At 46.7% G+C, this 23,036-nt stretch overlaps 1 protein-coding gene across 4 annotated transcripts in view; it reads left to right on the top strand.

Annotated features, from left to right (window-relative positions):
• Positions 1 to 23,036, top strand: part of KAT6A (lysine acetyltransferase 6A) — a 133,077-nt gene that overhangs the window by 48,794 nt on the left and 61,247 nt on the right. For all 4 annotated transcript variants that reach the window (XM_082253165.1, XM_082253164.1, XM_082253163.1 and 1 more), the window contains exons 2-4: positions 4,027 to 4,135; positions 10,996 to 11,111; positions 12,989 to 13,070. In XM_082253165.1, the coding sequence (XP_082109291.1) occupies positions 4,027 to 4,135; positions 10,996 to 11,111; positions 12,989 to 13,070 (307 nt within the window). The remainder of the gene's footprint in view (positions 1 to 4,026; positions 4,136 to 10,995; positions 11,112 to 12,988; positions 13,071 to 23,036) is intronic.

The following is a 23,036-nucleotide window of genomic DNA, read 5'->3' as shown; positions in this document are numbered from 1 at the left end:
TTGCACACTGCAATTTCTGGAGTTGCTCCAGATTAGGGAGCACTCTGGCTACGGCCAAGTCCAGGGTCAGGCCCTAATAGTGCAGCTTTGTGGATGAAACAAGGGCAGACTTCTGAAAATTGAGAATCCAGCTAAACTCCCGCAGAGTACTTATTGTGATCTCCAGGTTCTCCACCAGAGCAGATGGAGACTCCACTCGCAGAAGGAGATCGTCCAAGTAGCCCAGTACCGCGATCCCCCGTTGGCATAGCAAAGCTAGCACTGGAGCCAACACTTTTGCGAAGACCCGAGGAGCGGAGGCGAGACCAAAGGGTAATGCCAATAACTGATAATGCTCCTCTCCCACAGTAAAGCGGAGAAAACGCTGGTAAAGGGCAGGTATTGGAATGTGAAGGTAAGCATCCTTGATGTTGATAGAGGCAAGAAAATCCCCCCTGTTGCAGGAATGCCACCACCGTTCAAATGGACTCCATTCTGAACTTCTGTACCCGCGCAAAGCAGTTGAGCGCCTTCAGGTCCAGGATTGGATGCACGTTGCCTTCCTTCCTGCGGGACTATGAACAGGTTTGAGTAAAAACCCTGAAAAAGTTCCAAAGTCGGAACCGGGACAATCGCCCCTTGAAGGAACAGGTCTTGTATCACCCCAAACAGACCCTGTAACCTGTCTGCGGGCAGGCACAGGTTGGAAGGAAAAAACCTTGCCGGGGAACAAGAGCGAAACTCGACCTTGTAACCGGACCAAATAACTTGTAGTGTACCCACTTTTCTTGCACCAGGGAAGTCCACGGGTCCGGAAACCAGCGAAGATAACCCCCCCCCCCCCCCCCCCACCCGTGATACGGGTGAGAGCACACCTTCATGATGATGGAGCCTTGTCTGCGGGTCTGAAAAAGCCTGCTCTCGGCTTGCCAGACCATCTCCGTTTGGAGCCACCAGAGGAGGCACTGAACTGCTTTAAACTCTTGTCAGTTGACCCTGAGAGATGAAAAACCATCTTAGGAGCCGCGAAGAAAGGTCCGCGTCTAGGTTCCTTACCCTTAGTAGCCTGTGAAAGAAAGTTACTCCCCCCCCCCCCCCCCCCATCCTGTCATCCAGGGTAGCTTCAAAAAGATGATCATCTTGAAAGGGAAGATCAGTCAAGGCCTTTTTAGAAGTCTGGTCCGCAGACCAGCATTTAAGCCAAAAGATACGCCAAAGGACCATTGCCAGAGAAGCGAGCCATCAGAGGAGCCATATCCAAAGAGGCATCACAGATAAAGTGCAACCCCTGGACCAGCTGGTCCACCAGCTTAGCAAAGGCAGGAGGGAGTTTTTCACCCTCCAGGTTACGGCGTTGGAGCTTAGCCATCTCGGCCAGTTTGCCAAACTAGGGCTATGGTAAATACCGGCCTCATTGCTGAACCCGCTAAAGTGCACAGTACATAATGCGGGCCACAGCCTCCGCCTTCTGGTCAGCCAGGTCCTCAAAGACCGGAGACTACTCCACCGAAATCATGGTTTCCTTTTTTAATTTGGAAACTGGAGGGTCCACCTCTTAAGAAGGGACTTCTCATTGGTGTAACGCCTAGTAAAGTGCTTAGGAACTCCTTGGGGTCGCTTTGGTCGCCCCCACTCTTTAGCGACAATTCTGTAAAAATAGGCGGGGAAAGGAAACTCTTTTGTCGCTCTGGATGGCTTGTGAGTGACAAAGGGTACCTGCCCCCCCGTTTCAGCTTCAGCCGCGTCCTCCTTCAGGGTCTCATGCACAGATACAATCAGTGCATCTACCAGCGCCTTCTCGTGTGCATTTGCAGACGTGGAGGAATCACCCTCACTATCGGATTCCAGGCGTGTGATCGCAGACCCAGCAGGGGTTACCCACGTCCACGGCGGCCGCATCCGATTCAGGATCTAATGTAACACAGGAGGCTGTTGGTGCGTTTTGCTAGCCCTTCGCCTGAAGGCTGCCTCCACAAGGGACACAAGGGACTCCAGGACTGCTGTCAGTGCATGGATGGATGGGTGGTAGGGCCCCGCAGCCTCAGAGAGCGTATCGGGTGGGGAAATGGGCTCCAGAGACTCCATGAGTCACCAGGGGGTCCCCACTAAAGTGCGACACACTGCTAAGGGACAACCCCCAACACGCTGGCAGCACCACCCGGTCGCCAAGCACAACGCACAAAGCGATCTTCAGCAGAGAGGGAGAGGACCCCACCAGACTCGCCACCCGCCGACACAGGCACCTGTGGGGGGTCAGGATGAGGGACTTGGCATGAAGGGGGGGGATGACTGCGGGAAGGAGGGGGAACCAGGGAGTCCGACTGTCCCAAGGAGGAGCCCACGTCTACCCCAAGACCCTCCAGGGGTAGAGGGGGGGCAGCTACTCGCCATACCCAGAAACCACGTGGGCAACACTCCAGACAGATCCTCCCCTCCAACGAAATGGGGGGGGGGGGCAGTCAGCTAGGAGGAGCGCTGCTGAGGCCAGGTCATATGCATTTAACTTGTAGGGCCAATGAATTGAGATTGCGATTGTTTATTTATTTATTTTTTTTTTATAATCGTGCAGCTCTAAGTCTGGTACATGGAATTTTATAGGTGTTAGTGAGCTTTGTGTTCAATTACTAAATGCATGTTCTGTTTGCAACACAGGAGTCTTCCTCTTTTAGAGGTCTGTGCATGATGATTGGGTGCGCTTGTTCATGTCAGCACTTTTCTAGAGCACTTCTGTTGGGCGCCATTGCTCCTATGTGTTTGCTTGGGATTTAAATACATATATAAAAAGGGGGCTCTTTTTATCAGGTTACTCAGAGCTGCATTGCCTCAAAGCAACCAGTTCTATTTGTGGCTGTCCAAGAAGTGACAGACAAAAGTTTTTTTTAAATAGGATTTCTTTGGGGAAAGACAGACAGTTACTTGCACTTCCGCGGTTAACACAAGGCTATATGGTATTGGCATGTCTGTTTCTTGTTTTGGGTTTAATCAAACCTAATACAATATTTAATACTGATCATACTTGCTCTAGTGCCAGTCCACCAAAAAAGTGAAAGGAATGTGAAAATTAAGCTCAGGCAAATAAATTAGATGCACTTTGGTTTCTCTTCTGATTCCAGTCTCTGTAAAGATAATTCCAACAGGAGTGCTGAGATTTGCATATACAAGCTTACGACTTGACTAAAATATCTACTTGATGTGAACAATGAGGGGTTCATGAGACATCCAGTCAAGATAAATTTATATTGTGTCCAAAATATATAATATATATATATATATATTGTGTGTGTGTGTGTGTATGTATGTGTGTGTGTATATATATATAGTATGTATGTGTGTGTATATATATATATATAGTATGTATGTATATGTATATATGTATATATGTGTATATATATATATATATATATATATATATAGTGTGTGTGTATATATATGTGTATATATATATGTATATATGTATATATATATGTGTGTGTGTATATATATATATATATATATATATGTATATGTATGTGTGTGTGTGTGTATATGTGTGTATATATATATATATATATATATATATCCTAGACTCATGTTATCTGTAATTGTATGCAGTCATGTGAGAATATAGTTATTGCGGCTTCATTTTAATGTATTTAGGACTCTTTACCTGCCATACCTTCCTGACTGTTTTTGTTCTAAAGCTGGCTATAGATAGATCAAATTTGGCTGGTTTGGCAAGGACTTGTCCGTGTTTCAATTAATTTGTGGATGTCCATGTTCGACCAGATCGAATAGATTGTCAAATCAACTTCTATTGAATAGACAAGTTGAAAATTCTTTGTCAGTCAGTGATCATTGTATTTTGACAGCGCTGGGTCCTACTGTCAGAATTCAATGTCCTGTCAGGGGACTTTTTGTGGATGTGATCAGTTTGCATGAATAGAGGAATCTCACTGGCTGAAAGAAAAAAAAAAAAAAAGACTTCATCATGGCTAGCTTAGGAGAGCACTGTATACAAAACACAACTACCTCATTTAACTGCCTTTCTGTGGTTCTTGTCTTCTGCAGCCAGTCGCTGAGCCTATCCCAATATGCAGTTTTTGTCTGGGAACAAAGGAGCATAACAGAGAGAAGAAACCGGAAGAGCTCATATCATGCGCAGACTGTGGAAACAGTGGTAGGTACTTTCTTTGATCATAGTTATTTCAGGGAAATTGTAAAAAAAATGTTGGAGAATCTGAGGAGTATAAAGGCCAAAACACACTTTGGTGCCGTAGTGCTTTTGTGGTAGTGTGTGCTTTTACCTTTAAAACACATTCGTTTTTTTGTGGTGCCATTCATTTTGAAGACCATGCCGCTCCAAAGCGGTACACCACAATGCATGGTAATTCACTGCTATGTGCTGCTTTGCCAGAAATGGTTCATGTCCGGGTTGTTTTTGGATATTTTGGTGTGCTGTTGCTCATTCATTTTTGAGGGCTGCTTTTTTGCAATGCACCAGGTTGCCAAGGTGTGAATGCGACATTAGGACTGCAACGCAATGAATGGCTGGTGTGGTCCAGCAAGATGTCAAGGTCTTACCTTGCTCTCCTCTTGGCAGCCATCTTGGACATGTACTGACTGCTGCCTCCTTATAAACTCTGGTTGCATCATTACCTGCCTGCTGCTTGGGTGTCGCACAATGATGATGCTGCACACCTGACTATGGCTATCACCTGATGGGTTGCAGTCCTTGCCCTTGTGTTTGTGCTCCAAGGTGCATCACTGCTATCAGTCTTCTGTTTTCCGTGTCTGATGACTCTCCTGGCTCACTCGACCCTGCTTCGGCAGACGACCCACTTCTGGACTCAACTCCGGCTTGGATGACTACCGGCTTCTGGACTCTACCCCGGCTTGGAAGATAACCCGCTTCTGGACTTGACCCCATCTTTGTTCCTAAACTCGCTCCTCCTTCTGTGCCTTTTATTGCTGTTTGCTCCAATAAACTGCTTTATTTTACCTGCATCTCTGTGTGGTCTGGTTTCCTGGGACCCTGATGAAAGATCAGCGCTGTGATAATTCCCCAATCTTGGTGCATCGCACTGCTTTCTTTTTTTTTAAATCAACTTTGATATGTTACACAGAAATAGCATAAAAATGAAATTGCTGGCCATCCGGTATGAGGCAGGTGAATTGCTCTGAACTGTGGCAATGGCTTGCTCTGCACGCAGTATTTTTTTCCACATGCTATCGGCAATGCAGTGTTGTGAATCAGGTAGGTATGATGCAAGGCATTTTGCCTTGTCATGTGGAACTGCACTGAAATAGTCGCCCAACGCAGGCCCACCGCATGTGGTGGGATTTAACCCTGAATCAGTCTGCTTTTTTACTGAACAGTTTAATATTCTGTTCTTGCCACTTGGTGGCAGTCTAGGAAAGAAAAAAAAAAAAGAAAAACCAGCACTGTATGTCTGCAAGTCTAATAAAAGTCATGGGCCTGTTTTACATTTGGAATTTTTAGAAATGTTAATATTAATAGGAAGTGAATCATAAAAGCACAGTTATTTGACACTAAAGCTATATGCAAAACATTTGTATGTTTTCCACACTTTTTTGCACATTTACTTCCATCTACCTACTAAAATGCAGAACCATTGAGCTTTATATAACCATTGATCTTTATATACAATTGGGCAAAGAAGTATTTAGTCAGCCACCAATTGTGCAAGTTCTCCCACTTTAAAAGATGAGAAAGGCCTGTAATTTTCATCATAGGTATACTTCAACTATGAGAGACAAAATGAGAAAAAAAATCCAGACAATCACATTGTCTGATTTTTTTTTTTTTTTTTAAAGAATTTATTTTCAAATTATGGTGGAAAATAAGTATTTGGTCAATAACAAAAGTTCATCTCAATACTTTGTTATATACTCTTTTGTTGGCAATGACAGAGGTCAAACGTTTTCTGTAAGTCTTCACAAGGTTTTCACACACTGTTGCTGGTATTTTGGCCCATTCCTCCATGCAGATCTCCTCTAAAGCAGTGATGTTTTGGGGCTGTCACACGGACTTTCAACTCCCTCCAAAGGTTTTCTATGGGGTTGAGATCTGGAGACTGGCTAGGCCACTCCAGGACCTTGAAATGCTTCTTACGAAGCCACTCCTTCATTGCCCGGGCGGTGTGTTTGGGATCATTGTCATGCTGAAAGACCCAGCCACGTTTCATCTTCAATGCCCTTGGTTTTCACTCAAAATCTCAAGATACATGGCCCCATTCATTCTTTCCTTTGCACGGACCAGCCGTCCTTGACCCTTTACGGAAAAACAGCCCCAAAGCATGATGTTTCCACCCCCCATACTTCACAGTAGGTATGGTGTTCTTTGGATGCAACTCAGCCTTCTTTCTCCTCCAAACACGACGAGTTGAGTTTTTACCAAAAAGTTCTACTTTGATTTCATCTGACCGTATGACATTCTCCCAATCCTCTTCTGGATCATCCAAATGCTCTCTAGCAAACTTCAGATGGGTCCGGACATGTACTGGCTTAAAGAGGTTGCAAAACCTCAGAATTAAAAAAAAAAAAAAAAAACACCCGAAAGACAAACACATAATGAGCTAGTATGCATTGCATACTAGCTCATTCTGAAATACTTACCTTAGAACGAAGCTCCGCATTGCAGCTCGCTCACCCCCCTCACGGGCGACATGTTCGGTCACTCTTCTTCCTGCTTTGCGGCATCCGGTCATCTGATTGGCTGGAGCCGCGGTGATGTCACCCCCACGCATGTGCGCGGGAGCCGACTTTCACGGCACTTGGCTCCGAAGGAACGGCACGAGCGGCCGTTCCTTCAGAGTGCATGCACCAGGGATGTCACTGGCTGCATGTAAGGTAAATATCTCTTAAACGGTACATGTTTAGGAGATATTTACAGTACCTATAGGTAAGCCTTATCATAGGCTTACCTATAGGTACAAGTTGCAGAGGAGGGTTTACTTCCTCTTTAAGCAGGGGGACACATCAGGCCCTGCAGGATTTGAGTCCGTGGCGGCATTGTGGGTTACTGATCGTAGCCTTTGTTACTTTGGTCCCAGCCCTCCTACCGGTCATTTACTAGGTCCCCCCGTGTGGTTCTGGGATTTTTGCTCACCGTTCTTGTGATCATTTTGACCCCATGGGGTGAGATCTTGCGTGGAGCCCCAGATAGAGGGAGATTATCAGTGGTCTTGTATGTCTTCCATTTTCTAATAATTGCTCCCACAGTTGATTTCTTCACACCAAGCTGCTTGCCTATTGCAGATTCAGTCTTCCCAGCCTGGTGCAGGTCTACAATTTTGTTTCTGGTGTCCTTTGACAGCTCTTTGGTCTTAGCCATAGTGGAGTTTGGAGTGTTACTGTTTGAGGTTGTGGACAGGTGTCTTTTTTTTTATACTGATAAGTTCCAACTGCCATTAATACAGGTAATGGAGTGGAGGACAGAGGAGCCTCTTAAAGAAGAAGCTACAGGTCTGTGAGCCAGAAATCATGCTTGTTGGTGACCAAATACTTATTTTACCGAGGAATTTACCAATTAATTCATTAGACATCCTACAATGTGATTTCCTGGATTCTTTCCCCCCATTCTGTCTCTCATAGGTGAAGTGTACCTATGATGAAAGTTACAGTCCTCTCTCTCCTCTTTAAGTGGGAGAACTTGCACAATTGGTGGCTGACTAAATCCTTTTTTGCACAACCGTAAAAGACAACAGTGATTGTAAATTTTTATTTTTCCTATTATGTTATATTTACCTGCTCTGTGCAACGCCGATCCTCTTCTGGGGTCTCCTCCTGACTCTTCTGCTACCCCCCCCCCCGCTTATATAATCTCGCTCTGTATGTGTGTGTGTGTGTGCACAAAAAGTAAGTACACCCCTCACATTTTTGTAAAGTATTTCATTGTATCTTTTCATGTGACAACACTGAAGAAATGACACTTTGCCACAGTGTAAAGTAGTGAGTGTAAAGCTTGTATAACACTGTAAATTTGTTGTCCCCTCAAAATAACTCAGCACTCAGGTGTAAATGGGGAGCAGGTGTTAATTTTGATGTATCGCTCTCTCTCTCATACTGGTCACTGGATGTTCAACATGACACCTCATTGCAGAGAAATACTCTGAGGATCTGAAAAAAAGAATTAATGCTTTATATAAAGATTTCCTAGGCTATAAGAAGATTGCAAAGACCCTGGAACTGAGCTGCAGCACGGTGGCCAAGACCATACTGCGGCTTAAACAGGACAGGTTCCACTCAGAAAAGGCCTTGCCATGGTCGACCAAAGAAGTTGAGTGCACGTGCTCAGCGTCAAATCCAGAGGTTGTCTTTTGGAAATAGACGTATGAGTGCTGCCAGTATTGCTGCAGAGATTGAAGGGGTGGGGGATCAGCCTGTCAGTGCTCAGACCATACGCCTCACACTGCATCAAATTGGTCTGCATGGCTGTCGTCCCAGAAGGAAGCCTCTTCTAAAGATGATGCACAAAGCTTGCAAACAGTTTGCTGAAGACATGCAGACTAAGTACATGGATTGCTGGAATCATGTCCTGTGGTCTGATGAGACTAAGATAAACTTATTTGGTTCAGATGGCGTCAAGCGTGTGTGGCGGCAACCAGGTGAGGCGTACAAAGACAAGTGTGTCTTGCCTACAGTCAAGCATTGTGATGGGAGTGTCATGGTCTGGGGCTGCATGAGTGCTGCCGGCACTGGGGAGCTACAGTTCATTGAGGGAACCATGAATGCCAACATGTACTGTGACATACTGAAGCAGAGCATGATCCCCTCCTTTCAGAGACTTTGCCGCAGGGCAGTAGTCCAACATATCCACCCCACACACACCTCCAAGATGACCACTGCCTTGCTAAAGGGTAAGCATGTCTCCAGACCTAAACCCTATTGAGTACCTGTGGGGCATCCTCAAATGGAAGGTGGGGGAGCGCAAGGTCTCTAACATCCACCAGCTCCGTGATGTCGTCATGGAGGAGTGGAAGAGGACTCCAGTAGCAACCTGTGAAGCTCTGGTGAACTCCATGCCCAAAAGGGTTAAGGCAGTGCTGGAAAATAATGGTGACCACACAAAATATTGACACTTTGGGCTCAATTTGGACATTTTCATTAAGTGATGGACTCATTTTTGTTGCCATTGGTTTAGACAATGGCTTTATTTTGAGGGGACAGCAAATTTACACTGTTATACAAGCTGTACACTCACTACTTTATATTGTAGCAAAGTGTCATTTCTTCAGTGTTGTCACATGAAAAGATATAATAAAATATTTACAAAAATGTGAGGGGTGTACTCAATTTGGTGAGATACTGTGTGTGTGTGTGTGTGTGTGTGTGTGTGTATGTATGTATATATATATATATATATATATATATATATATATATATATATATATATATATATATATATATATATATATTATAATATATTTGAATGATCTTGTCAGATTGTTCCTTAGATTAGTTTCCTTGTTACTAGAATTGTTGTCGTTCTGTGTGTTCCATAAAACTACTTTGGTAATACCTTGGTATTGTATATGCAGCAAATTGATAAATATGATAAGGTTTTCTCTTGTTCCTGGCTGCCCTGTACTGTCCCCTGCTGCCTTGCAGGTTGTTCTCTCTCGAGCTCCTGGTTTACCATCTGGTATTTGGCATAGCATAATATAAATGTATTATACCCAACAGCAAACTGGACAACTTGAGCCAAGCTTAGTGGAGGCAGCAGGGCTTCTTGTCCTCCCCATTTTTATGATAAAGCTTGTGTACTCAAGGGGTTGTACTTTCCCCAATGGTTCAAACACTTGTCAGGCTTTTAGAAAAGCTACCACTGGTTTAATGTAAGGAGTACAGGTTGGTTTAGGCAGCAGTCCCCATATTCAGTATGTGGTTCCGCATGCGTGTTTTGTTTTATTTTTTTATTTTGCCAATTTTTTTCTGAATCACATTTTCATGCATTTGTGGTGTTTGGTACAAGAAAATGGAGTATTCTGTTATTTTTTTTATGTTTACCACTTAAAGACCAGGCCTGTTCTAGCACTTTTTGTTTTACATGTAAAAATCTGTATTTTTTTGCTAGAAAATTGCTTAAAACATTTTATTATTTTTAAAGCAGAGGCCCTAGAGAATAAAATGGTGGGTATTGCACATGAAAGCACCACAATAATGTAAAACTAGCTTTTCATGCATATGTATTCGTATTGTGTATATAATGAATAATTCCAGGCATTGGCATTTTATACATGGACTAACGTTTGTAGACACCTGCAGTTATGGCAGCTTGCTTTTATCCTTTTTTGCATAACTGTGGGTCACAAATTCTTAAACGTGGCACAGATGGGCTGCCTATGTCTTTGTTTCTAACTACAAATGTAGAAACAAACGGGCATGTCCTGTTTTAGCACTGCTTTTATTTTGTGCAAACATATGCCTAGCCAACAATGTTGGGAAGCAGATATATATATATATATATATATATATATATATATATATATATATATATATATATATACTTTAACATTCCCCTCTAGGGGCAGGACACACAACTCGTAATTCTTCTCTCTGTGGGGTATAAAAATCATGCAAGTTACCCACTGTGTACATCAATGTGATCTGTTCGATTCTCATTCCTGATGATGCAGGTATGGATAAAATGATCATGCCACCACCAGGTGCTTTAAAGCAGAGATTCCCAAACTACGGCCCTGCGTCTGTTGCAGAATTACACATCCCATGAGGCATTGTAAAACTCTTGACATTTACATGCATGACTAGGCATGATGGGAATTGTAGTTCCTGAACAACTGGAGGGCCGTCGTTTGGGAATCCCTGCTTTTAAAGTGATTTTTTGTTCACCTGGTTCAGACCGTTTCTTTTCACAGAATCTTTTTGGGCTTTGTTACCTATATTTGGGTCACTTCTTGTTTTGGTTGTTACAAACCCCATTTGGGATTTGAAGTCTTACCAGTTGTGACTTGTTTTGTCATATTGCTAATTTCTTACTTTCTCTCTGCCTTTTAGGTCACCCGTCCTGTCTTAAGTTCTCTCCTGAACTCACAGTACGAGTTAAAGCCCTCCGCTGGCAGTGTATAGAGTGCAAAACCTGCAGTTCGTGCCGAGACCAGGGCAAAAATGCTGTAAGTTTTTTCAGTTTGTTAAAAATCAAATAATCGGTTATAGATCAGGATTCAGTGTGACTGTGGAGCCTTTTTTTAAAATCTGAAAAGCTTTATTGAAAATACGTTAAAACTTGAAATCAAACCATTCCAGAGCATCTTAAACATAAATACACAGTCTGCCAGTTCTATTATGCTCCACATAGAGGTATACATTAGAATCGCATTTTGCGAGTGGAAAATTATGTATGGCGAGCTACTGTCAGGGGAAGAGAGGAGAGGAAAGCCGCCGAAGGATTGGATAATGTCAGCGGCGGATCATCCCGCTGTACCAGCTTTAATTGTAATTGCCGGGCGCTCGCCGACACACAGTTCCGTCTCCTAGCCCGGCTTCTTTGATAGACAGAACACCTGGCCAACCAGGACGTGTGACGTCTATCAAAGAAGCCGGGCTAGGAGGCGGGATGTGTATGTCGGCGAGCGCCTGGCAATTACAATTAAAGCTGAGCGGGATGATCCGCCGCTGACATTATCCGGCCAGCAGGACTGATGGAGGGGTTCAAGCTGATCATCTCACCCAGAGCCGGTACAAGGGAGGGTGGGATGGATGGCTGCCCTGGGCGTCTGTGTCATGGGAGGTGGAGGGGCGCTGCCAGGAGTGTTTCTGTGACAGGAGAAAGCGGGCTGTGCTCTCTCTGTCTTCTCGCCGGTGATTTGGGGGTTCCAGACCCTTGATGGGCACTGATTAGGCTGCACTGATGGGCACTGAAAACGTTGTTGTTAATATTTATTTTTGTAACTTCTGCATTAATGCAAAAACATTTAACAGTGTAATTTTATGAGATAATTTATGAGGGCGTGTTTAGGGGCGGGGCAGGGTAGGAGTTGGGTGGGGCAACTGGTGGCGAGTAACCCTTAAGGCCTGGCTAGTAGCTCAGGACTTTAAATTTTGAGCCCTGTGTTAAAGTATCGGGCATCATTAATAGTAGTCTAATATAGCCAGCAGTGTCAAAGATCTTTAAAGGTAGTAAAGGTTACAAAATACAAAAAAGCCCTGCTAGGTAAAGGCATAATGTGCTAGTATGCATCGCATACCAGCATATTATGAAAGACTTGCCTTGAACCGAAGCCCTGCAGCAGTGTGCTGTCATCACTGCAGAAGTTTCCATTTTCACCCAATCTTTCTTCCGGGTTTGTACATGAATGGCTGAGCCGCGATGATGTCACTCCTGCGAATGCGCGTGCGAGTCACTGTTTAGGGCACTGCTCTGAAGGAATGGCACGGATACGGGGTTCATTTAGATTGCATGCATTGGTGACGTCAGCAGCTGCTGTGCCCGAGAATATCGCTTAAATGGTTTACGATTAGAAGATATTGATTTAACCTACAGATGAGCTTTTATTAGAAGCTTACCTGTAGGATAAAAAATAAATTCTTTGCTACCACTTTAGGTCCTACTGATCCAGTCCCTAAACCACAATGCTGTACAATACCTCTAATTGTACATTAATCATATAGGACCTGGGATTTCCAACCAGGGGGCTCATAGTTTTTCAAACATGTTGGGGCAGCCTGTGTGGTGTTGTATTTTTCCATTCTCATCATGTGGCATGTCAGGGGGTTAGAACTGCCTAAAGTGGAAGTTCCACTTTTGGTTGGAACTCCACTTTAAGTGTGGGAGGGTCCTCTGATTTCCAGTGTCTCAAAATGTCCCTGCGCGAAAATAGAGACTTTAACTTCAGACGGTATTCTCCTGGGTGCTTGAAAGAATTGACGAAAGAGTGAACCTCTAGGAAAACCTGGCAACTCTTTTCTGACCACTGTAAAATGAAATGAGTAACTCTGTAGTGGTCCTTCTTCATATTGCTGTGTTTTGATGATCTTCCCTTTATTTCAGGACAATATGTTATTTTGTGATTCGTGTGACCGTGGGTTTCACATGGAGTGCTGCGAACCACCCCTTACACGAATGCCAAAAGGTGAGAGTCTTGTGATGTGTTATGTTCAGTCCTTGTGTGTGGGGTTCCCCTTTTTTTATATAATTCACATTATTCCTAAAAATGATTAGTGTATAGATGTGCGTATGGAATGGTACGCATTTTGGTATAACAAACAATGTGACAAAGTCATTAACTTATGCAAGTCTGCAGAAACATGGTACGGGTACACCACTTATTTATAATATATAACATGCATAAGGTACATCTCCTAAAATTGAATATCCTCAAAGGGTTAATTGGTTTCAGTAATTCAATTAAAAAATGAAAACTCATATATTTTATAGATGCGTTCACACAGTGATTTATTTCATGCATTTCTTTATTTTAATTTTGATGATTATGGCTTACAGCTAATGAAAGCCAAAAATTCAGTAACTCGGAAAATTAGAATGTTACACAAGACCAATAAAAAAAAGGATTTTTAATATTCCACGAACTGTGAAAACATTTTAATTTCATTTGGAAATCAAGGTCCCAGAGTCTGAAGGGAGAGTGGAGAGAGTTGCATGAGGTCCAGTGTGAAGTTTCCACAGTTGATGATTTAGAGAGCCATGTCATCTGCTTGTGTTGGTCCACTATTTTATCAAGTTTATCACCAAACTCAGCGCAGCCCTCTACCAGGAAATTCTAGAGCACTTCATGCTTCCCTCTGCTGACCAGCTTTATGGAGATGTTAATTTCATTTTCCAGCAGGACTTGGCACCTGTCCACACTGCCAAAAGTACCAGTACCTGGTTTATTAATCATGGTATCACTGTGCTTGATTGGCCAGCAAACTCGCCTGACCTAAACCCCATAGAGTATCTGTGGGGTATTGTCGAGGAAGACGAGAGACATCAGACCCAAAAATGCAGACAAGCTAAAGGCTGCTATCAAAGCAACCTGGGCTTCCAGAACACCTCAGCGGTGCCACAGGCTGATGAACATCCATGTCACGCCGCATTGATGCAGTAATTCATGCAAAAGGAGCCTCAACCAAGTATTGAGTGCAATACTATACTGTACATCAGGGGTCCTCAAACTACGGCCCGCTGGCCACATCCGGCCCGCCAGGGGTCCTGAACCCGGCCCGCCGAGGCCGCCTAACCTATAATCAAAACGGCCGCTGTACTTCCGGTTCTGGCGCCCATGATGGTGGAGTGACACTCCCGGGTCTCGCTGCACACGCAGCTGATTTTTATATAAAGCCGCCGCTGGAGCCCGCCTTCAGGTGAGTCTCATGGACCGATTCATAGAGCCTAGTCCACCTCCAGCAAGGAGCGAATGGAGATCGCTGCAGCTCCTCTCACTGAAAGAGCTATGGCCATGGCAGCACGTGCAGCAAGAGAGGAGGGGGTGAGCGCTCCTGTCTCACTCTCGCAACACACAGGAAGGGCTCAGCCCCAGTTCGCCCCTGCTAGATATGAACTCTCTGATCCAGCGTATCAGAAGATGGCAGAAGTTGTTGCTGTCATCTTGACACCCACCATTAAAGCCACCATAGAGGCAGCATCACACATGGGCTGACACAATTTCAGAAAGAACTTATCACGCTTAAACAGCGAATACAGAAGGCTGAGCAGAGAATCACATCCCTGGAAGAGGAGACCCTGCTCAATAGCAGGGACATAAACCACCATTACAAAACGGCCGCTGTCTGCTGACTTTTTTTATTGTGTGTGCAGGAAATTGGCTGTGGCGGCCGCCAATTGGCTGTGTTACTGCTGCGCTGCATTCTGGGAGTTGTAGTCCTGACCACGCTCAAGTTCCTTGTGGCGGTGGGTGGGGAGAACTGAGCAGGGGAGCGTGGCGGGAAACTACAACTCCTGGAGACTTTGAAGGCGGGCAGAGGCACGGCGCATCAGGCTGGGTACTGGATGGCTGCAGCAGTGCAGCTTGAAGTCTTTAAAAAGAGTGAGAGCAGCTTATTTTGGACCTGGAGTCTCCGAACTGGAGGCAGAGAGCACCAGCCTGCCAGGGGACGCATGTGACTGGCTCGGGCTGGGCACTGGCTGCAGCTTGAAGTGGTCATCACCCCCAGGGAGCTGGGCCACGGCCTGCGGGTCCTGCTGGGAGCTGGGCCACGGCCTGCGGGTCCTGCTGGGAGCTGGGCCACGGCCTGCGGGTCCTGCTGGGAGCTGGGCCACGGCCTGCGGGTCCTGCTGGGAGCTGGGCCACGGCCTGCGGGTCCTGCTGGGAGCTGGGCCACGGCCTGCGGGTCCTGCTGGGAGCTGGGCCACGGCCTGCGGGTCCTGCTGGGAGCTGGGCCACGGCCTGCGGGTCCTGCTGGGAGCTGGGCCACGGCCTGCGGGTCCTGCTGGGAGCGGGCCTGCGGGTCCTGCTGGGAGCGGGCCTGCGGGTCCTGCTGGGAGCGGGCCCACGGCCTGCGGGTCCTGCTGGGAGCGGGCCCACGGCCTGCGGGTCCTGCTGGGCCCACGGCCTGCGGGTCCTGCTGGGCCCACGGCCTGCGGGTCCTGCTGGGCCCACGGCCTGCGGGTCCTGCTGGGCCCACGGCCTGCGGGTCCTGCTGGGAGCGGGCCCACGGCCCGCTCCCAGCAGAACCTACAGGCCAGCAGGACCCATAGGCCATGGCCAGTTTCCAGTAGAACCTACAGGCCAGTGGCCAGCAGGACCCACAGGCCATGGCCAAGTGAAGGACTACAAGTCCCAACACGAGCCCCTGAAATCTAAGAATGTGACCCCCCCAAAAGTGAAGGACTACTAGTCCCAGCATGAACCCCTCAGAGCTGAGGACATGACAGCTCCCCAACTAGTGAACGGCTTTAAGAATGTGACCCCTTAGATCTCACGGGTTCATGCTGGGACTTGTAGTCATTCACTAGATGGGGGGGGGGGGGGGATCAGGTCTTCAGCTCTGAGGGGTTTATACAGGCACTGCTTGCACTTTAGTTCCTGAGGCCATGGTTTTAAATATTGTATTGTTTTTCCTGTTTTTTGTGCACTACAAATAAAACATGTGCATAAGAATTCGTTCATATTTTTTTCATACTATAGTCCGGCCCCCAACAGATTCTGTCTGGAGCATTACCCACGCCATGGAAGGGTAAGTACAGTACCCCCCCCCCCTCCCCTTTTGGCGTTTTTTTTGGGGTTGGATGCGGGTAACCTCCAGGGATGGTCGGACCTTTCTGCAGGTTCCCTCCTCCCAGCCTTAAAAATCCCTTAGGGAGTTGGGCTTCCCCCCCCCACTCCCTTTCCCCCCCGGTCTGGACCTAGAGTCTGGTGGGGGTCCCAGGGCAAAGGATGCAGTCTCCCCCACTGTTCCCACTCTGTAAAGGTCCTGCGATAGTGTGTCCTGCCCTGGTAGTCTGAAGGGGTCCCAGTGTAGGAGATCCCTAGGTGCATGCCCCACTGTTTGCAGTGGGGGTCCCAGTGCAGAGACTGGCGCAGAGGAGTCTCTCCTAACGTGTGTCCTACCTTCAGGAGGGGGTCCCCTTGCAGAGGTTGCAGCATTGCAGAGGGCACAGGAAAGTTTGTTAGCATGCTGTAGCTGATGGTGGCTGTTTTTCCTTAGTCTGGCTGGTCTCTGATTGGCGGCCATGTTTGTGTAGCCTGATCATATCACAGGGGCCATTTTCCCTCAGTCTGGCTGGTCTCCAACTGGCGGCCATGTTTGTGTAGCCCAATGATGTCACGAGGGACAATTTCCCTTAGTCCGGGAGACAACAGAAGCCACGTGTGGATGCTGAAGCTCCTCCTCTTCTTCCTCAGTGTCCTCTTCCTGTGCCCGGTACACATGAGCAGGGATGGCGTCAATGGTAATGCTGGGTCCCAATCCTCGGCGCTCCTCAGATCGGTAGGGTGAGTCCTTGGGGATCCCTGTTATCTCACACTCTCTCTCTCTCTCTGCTGATAGGTACCCTGAGCCTTTGGGAGATCCTTTAGTGGTACCTAAAGATCGTTTTTGTTCCATTCCATATGGAGCCTCAGGGTCACATCTCGCCCACTGACACCCTCATGGAGGTGGCAGCTCCCTTGGTGGTCCTGCAGGCCTTAGTATCCTGGGTGGAAGTGGCGTGTGGGCAAAGGCCTAGGAGGAAGCTTTTCCCCACCTTTCTCTGCTCAGTCTGTCTCATCTGATTCTGAGCCTGATGCTGCCGTAGACGCAGCCCGTTCAGGGGGGGGCTTAATATCCCAGCCCCAGATCCATCCGATAGTGAGGATGATTCCTCCATGGTTGCAGCAGTTATCACTTATCACTGCAGTATGTGAGACTTTAAAAATGAAGGATGCGGCTGATGTGGCCATGGACGTGGCTGTGTCTTTTTGGTGCACAGAAGTCACCTCGCACTCCAAAGGGGTTTCCTTAGGTTTCCTTATTTTGACAGGTTTTCCTGTAAGGAATGGGAACAGCCAAAATTACTCTGTGGTCCCCAAACATTTTGCTGTACGTTACCCTTTTGAGGAATCCCTTTTAAAAAGTGGACTATTCCACCAGTGGTGGACCCTCCTGTTTCCAGGTTGAACAAAGCTACCATGATCCTAGTAGAGGAATCCCCGTCCTTTAAGGATCCGGCTGAAAGGAAAAGGGGAGGCTGTGGCATGCAGCATGTTTACTATAGCTGGTTCGACATTGCAGCCAGTCTTTGCCTCAGCCCTGGTGTCTCAGACCCTAACTAAATGGGCCAAGCTCCTGTGCTGCCCAAACTTTGTTTCAGCGATGGTGATTAGGCGCGTGCATAAGAAATGGTCCGCAGACCAAGCCTCTAAGCATTCATTGATCTTCCCTTGGGGCTCCCTTGGATGACCTCATTAAGGGTATCATGGGGGGGGGCACAGAGCATCTTCCTGCCAAAGTCCTAGGAAAGGGAAGGAGCCTCGTCGCAGATAGAGGCTCTCCTTCTCAGCACATAGAAAATTTATTTCATGCTTCTGGGATGGAGAATAAGGGAAATTGATCTTTCAAATCTTTCCCGGGAGGTTCCAAGCATCCTTGGTCTGGTAAGCCTAGAGCTAGCTTCTCCGGTCCCGCAGACAAGATCGCTTCAGCATTGAAGGTGTGCCCTCACCCATTATTGGGGGTGGGGGGACATCTTCTCTTGTTTCCGGCCTCATGGACCTCCTTCATGAGCGTCAAGGGGATCCACGAAACTATTCCTTTGGGGGTACCCAGAAAGTGGGATAAATCTTGTCCTTTTCAGGTTTTTCAGGTCCTGAATTTCCTTGTGCGGCTTTAATTTCTGCAAAGGTTCAGGTGATGTCCGAACTACCTAAGGTCCCCCCTATCCCTGTCCAGGGAATTGATTTACCTAGGTTGGATTCAAATTCTTACCGGGGTGGTTCTTTTGGATAAATTTCAGGAACCACAGGCAGTGATTCACCGGCTACTGTCTACACAGATAGTTCTCTCTCCCATTTTGCATACAGGTTACATAGTTACATAGTAGGTGAGGTTGAATAAAGACAATAGTCCATCCAGTTCAACCTGTGTAGGTGTGTGTGGCTGTAATCATGTCACATACCCCTGAATGTTCTGATCCTTGAGATGTAAGTCTAAGAGTCTTTTGAAAGCCACCATACTACCCGCAGAAACCACCTCTTGTGGTAGAGAATTCCACAATCTTGTAGCCCTAACAGTAAAGAACCCCCCACGTTGCCTGAGGTTAAAACGCTTCTCCTCTAATCGCATTGTATGCCCTCGAGTCCTCAGGCAATCCCTTCGAATGAACAGCTTTTTTTCTAAGCTGGGATCCCCATTAAGATATTTATGAATTATCATGTCCCCCCTCAGACGTCTCTTCTCCAGGGAGAATAAATCGAGCGATTGTAGACGCTCTTCATAGTCAAGGTCCTCCAATCCCCTAATTAGTTTAGTTGCCCTTCTCTGGACTCTCTCCAGCTCCAACACATCCTCCTGAGGACTGGCGACCAGAACTGGACAGAATACTCCAGATGCGGTCGGACCAGAGTTTTATAAAGTGGAAGGATTATAGTCTTATCTCTGGAATACATCCCTTTCTTTATGCATGCTAATATTCTGCTGGCTTTGGCAGCTGCCGCGTGACATTGCATGCTGTTGCCTAATCTATCATCAACCAAGACTCCCAGATCCTTCTCCATTTTTGATTCCCCCAAGGGTTCCCCTCCTAACGTGTATTGTGTTTTTTATGTTTTTAGTCCCCAAGTGCAAAACCTTACACTTCTCCACGTTAAACCTCATTTGCCATGTCGTTGCCCACTCTGTAATTTTGTCCAGGTCATTCTGTAGGATATCTGCTTCATGCTGTGCAGTTATTGCCCTGGCCAATTTTGTGTCATCTGCAAAAACTGATATCGAACTACTGATCCCGACCTCAATGTTGTTTATGAATAAATTGAAGAAGGTTGGTCCCAGGACTGAGCCCTGGGGCACCCCGCTTACAACCTCAGACCAGTCTGAGTATGCACTGTTTATTACCACCCTTTGGACACGCCCTTTAAGCCAATTCCGTATCCAAGAGCAAACCCTGCTGTCGATACCTGCAGACCTTATTTTATAAATTAAGCGCTTGTGGGGAACTGTATCAAACGCCTTAGCGAAATCCAAGTACACCACATCCACTGGTCTCCCCCTATCTAGCTCACAGCTCACCTCCTCGTAGAATGTTAATAGATTGGTTTGACAAGAACGCCCATTTGTAAACCCGTGCTGGTTACTGCTGATGATGTTGTTGTCTTTAGCAAACTCTACGATATAGTCCCTTATCATCCCCTCCAGAAGTTTACATACTATTGATGTCAAACTGACAGGCCTATAATTTCCCGGGATATGCCTCTGCCCCTTTTTGAATATCGGAATCATGTTAGCTTTCTTCCAATCCCCTGGTACATCTCCTGTCCTAATACTGTCAGCAAAGATCAGGAACAGTGGTCTGGATATAACCTTACTGAGTTCCTTGAGTACTCTTGGATGTACGCCATCCGGGCCTGGTGATTTGTTTGTGTTAAGTTTATCCAGCCTTTCCCTGATTTCACCCTCTGTTAGCCATAGTGGCAAGTCCTGTGTATTACTACTAACCATACAGTCATGGTCAGTGTACCCCTCCGTTTCCTGTGTAAAGACTGACGAGAAAAAAGCTTTCAGCACCGTTGCTTTTTCAGTGTCCTCTGTAACCATCCTCCCATCATTGTTAATTATGTGTGCAATATGCTCTGCCCTAGTTTTTTTGCTGTTGATATATTTAAAGAATTTCTTTGGGTTTTTTTTTTACTATCCTCCGCTATTTGTCTCTCAAAGTTGATTTTAGCCATCTTGATTTCTTGTTTACTTTTCTTATTTGCCTCCTTGTATTGCTCGAAAGTCAATACTGTGCCCTCTGAGTTATACTTCTTGAAGGCCAATTTTTTTCCCCTAATAAGTTTTTTGACGCTACGGTTTAACCAGCCAGGTTTGGCTTTGTCTCTTCTAAATTTATTTCCCATAGGAATGTACTGCAAGATGCCTTTGCCTAATATTTCCTAAAGCATTCCCATTTTTCCTCTGTGGTCAGGGATCCCAGGGTTTGGTCCCAGTTTACCCTTTCCATCAATGAGTACAATTTTGGAAAGTTTGCCCTTCTGAAGTTTAGGGTTCTTATGTTCCCCACTTGCCTTGTTGTTATTTACACTAAATGTGATCATCCTGTGATCGCTAGAGCCCAGGTAGTCCTGGACTCCTACCTCCGAGATTATGTCTGGGTCATTAGTGATCAATAGATCCAGGACTGCATTTTCTCTAGTCGGAGAATCCACCAACTGTGACATGTAATTATCCAGTAAGGTTTCTGTGAATAGGCGGGCCTTCTGTGAGTGTGTAGTCCCCTCGTCCCAGTCAATGTCGGGATAATTGAAGTCCCCCAATATGATGACTGATCCCAATTTTGCCACTTTACTCATTAGTGCTAAGAATTCCAGCTCTACCTCCTCCCCTTGGTTAGGTGGCCTATAGCAAACCCCCACAATTACTTTCCTCTTTTCTCCTTCCCTATGGAGTTCAACCCACACAGATTCTAAATCCATGCTCATCCCATCCGTAATGTCACTCCTTTCTATCCCCTTTATATTGTTCTTGACATAGAGACATACCCCTCCCCCTCTTTTTCCTACCCTGTCCCTCCGGTACACCGAATACCCTTGGATATTGGCCAGCCAGTCATGTGAGGGGTCGAACCAAGTCTCTGTTATTCCCACAAGGTCTATGTCCTCCTCATGTACCAATATTTCCAACTCATCCATTTTATTAGCTAGGCTCCTGGCATTAGCATATACCCCTCTTAGTTTTACGGAAGTTAAGCGCAATTGGCGGTTATGTTTATTCCCGTTTGGTCTGAGATTTTCCAGCACAGACCTGCCAATTGACATTGTGGACCTACTGTCGCTGCTGACCCTACAGCTGCCTTCAGTCCTCTGCTCCCTCCTGACTGACTCTACTTCTGAACCCTCCCCCCCGTCTCCTAGTTTAAAAGCCCCTCCAACTTGGTGGCCATCTTTCTCCCCAAAAGAGCTGTACCGTCCCCATTAAGGTGCAGCCCATCCTTACTAAAGAGCCGGTAGCCGACTGAGAAGTCAGCCCAGTTCTCCAGGAACCCAAACCCCTCCTTCCTACACCAGTTCCTCAGCCACTTGTTAAGTTCCCTAATCTCCTTCTGCCTCTCCTGTGTGGCTCGAGGTACAGGCAGTATTTCAGAGAAAACCACCTTGGAGGTCCTTTTCCTCAATCTATTACCGAAGTCCCTGAAATTGTTCTTAAGGATCCTCCACCTACCTTTAACTTTGTCATTAGTGCCCACATGCACCATGACCGCTGGGTCATCCCCAGCCCCGCACAACAATCTGTCTGCCAGATCTGCGATATGCCGAATGCGGGCGCCCGGTAAACAACAAACTGTTCGGTTCACAGGATCTTTTTTACAGATTGCCCTCTCTGTCCTCTTGATAATTGAGTCCCCCACTACCACAACCTTTCTAACCTTTCCTGAGTTACGGCCCCCCTTCTTCCTGGAGCCGTCCCTCCCCTGGCAGCTGGGGGAGGGTGCATGCTCCAGCTCTGCCACCCCTGAGTTGATATCCCCCTCAACCTGCAACTCGGCAAATTTTTTAGGGTGTACCAACTCAGGATTGGCCTCCCTGGCACTCATCCCTCTACCCTTCCTAACAGTCACCCAGCTGCGTACCTCTCTTGTGTCTCCTCTATTCCTCCCTCCTCTATGCTGGCCCCTGCCAGCGCCTGATAGGTAATGTCCAAGCTCCTTTCCAGGTTGTTGATGCCACGCAGTGTTGCCACTGTGTTCTGTAGGTCCAGGATCTGGTCTAACAGAGCAACAAGTCGCTCACATCTTGCACAGCAGTATTCGCCCTCGATTGGTTCATCAAGGAACGCATACATGCAGCAAGAAGTGCACTGAGTGGCATCCGCAATCCTGTCGGACATTATTACCCACTACTCTATGGGGATATATTAACGACCTGCTCTTCCTTACCTACACTACCTCTGTCTCCCCTGGTACTAAACCTGGGGTCCTCACCAGTCGCTAATATACTAACCAGTCGCTAAGATACTCACCAGTCGCAAAGATCCAACAGACGCAAAGATACCCACCAGTCGCCAGGATACCCACCAGTCGCCAGGATACCCACCAGTCGCCAGGATACCCACCAGTCGCCAGGATACCCACCAGTCGCCAGGATACCCACCAGTCGCCCCAGGTACTCAGTTGCAGAGACAGTCACACAGCAGTCAGTCGCAGCACTGTCAAACAGCTATTGATTTCTCACAGAGCTCAGTCACACAGCTTTCTCCCTGTTTGCAGCTACTGCCTTACTCAGGTTCTGAGTCTGGTGGTAATCTACCTTCAAGAAAGTTCTGTAATTCGCAGTCCTACATACAGCTTCTTTAGCAGGTTCGGCTCCACAGGAGGATACCGGGGTTCGTGGCGAGATCACGGGTACCTCTGGCAGGCGCCACAGGCATACTATGGCCATGGTAAG

This window comes from Pelophylax lessonae (genome assembly GCF_965119305.1).
Source record: "Pelophylax lessonae genome assembly, chromosome: 4".
NCBI classification, from domain to species: Eukaryota; Metazoa; Chordata; class Amphibia; order Anura; family Ranidae; genus Pelophylax; species Pelophylax lessonae.
This window is presented reverse-complemented; position numbering and strand designations above follow the sequence as displayed.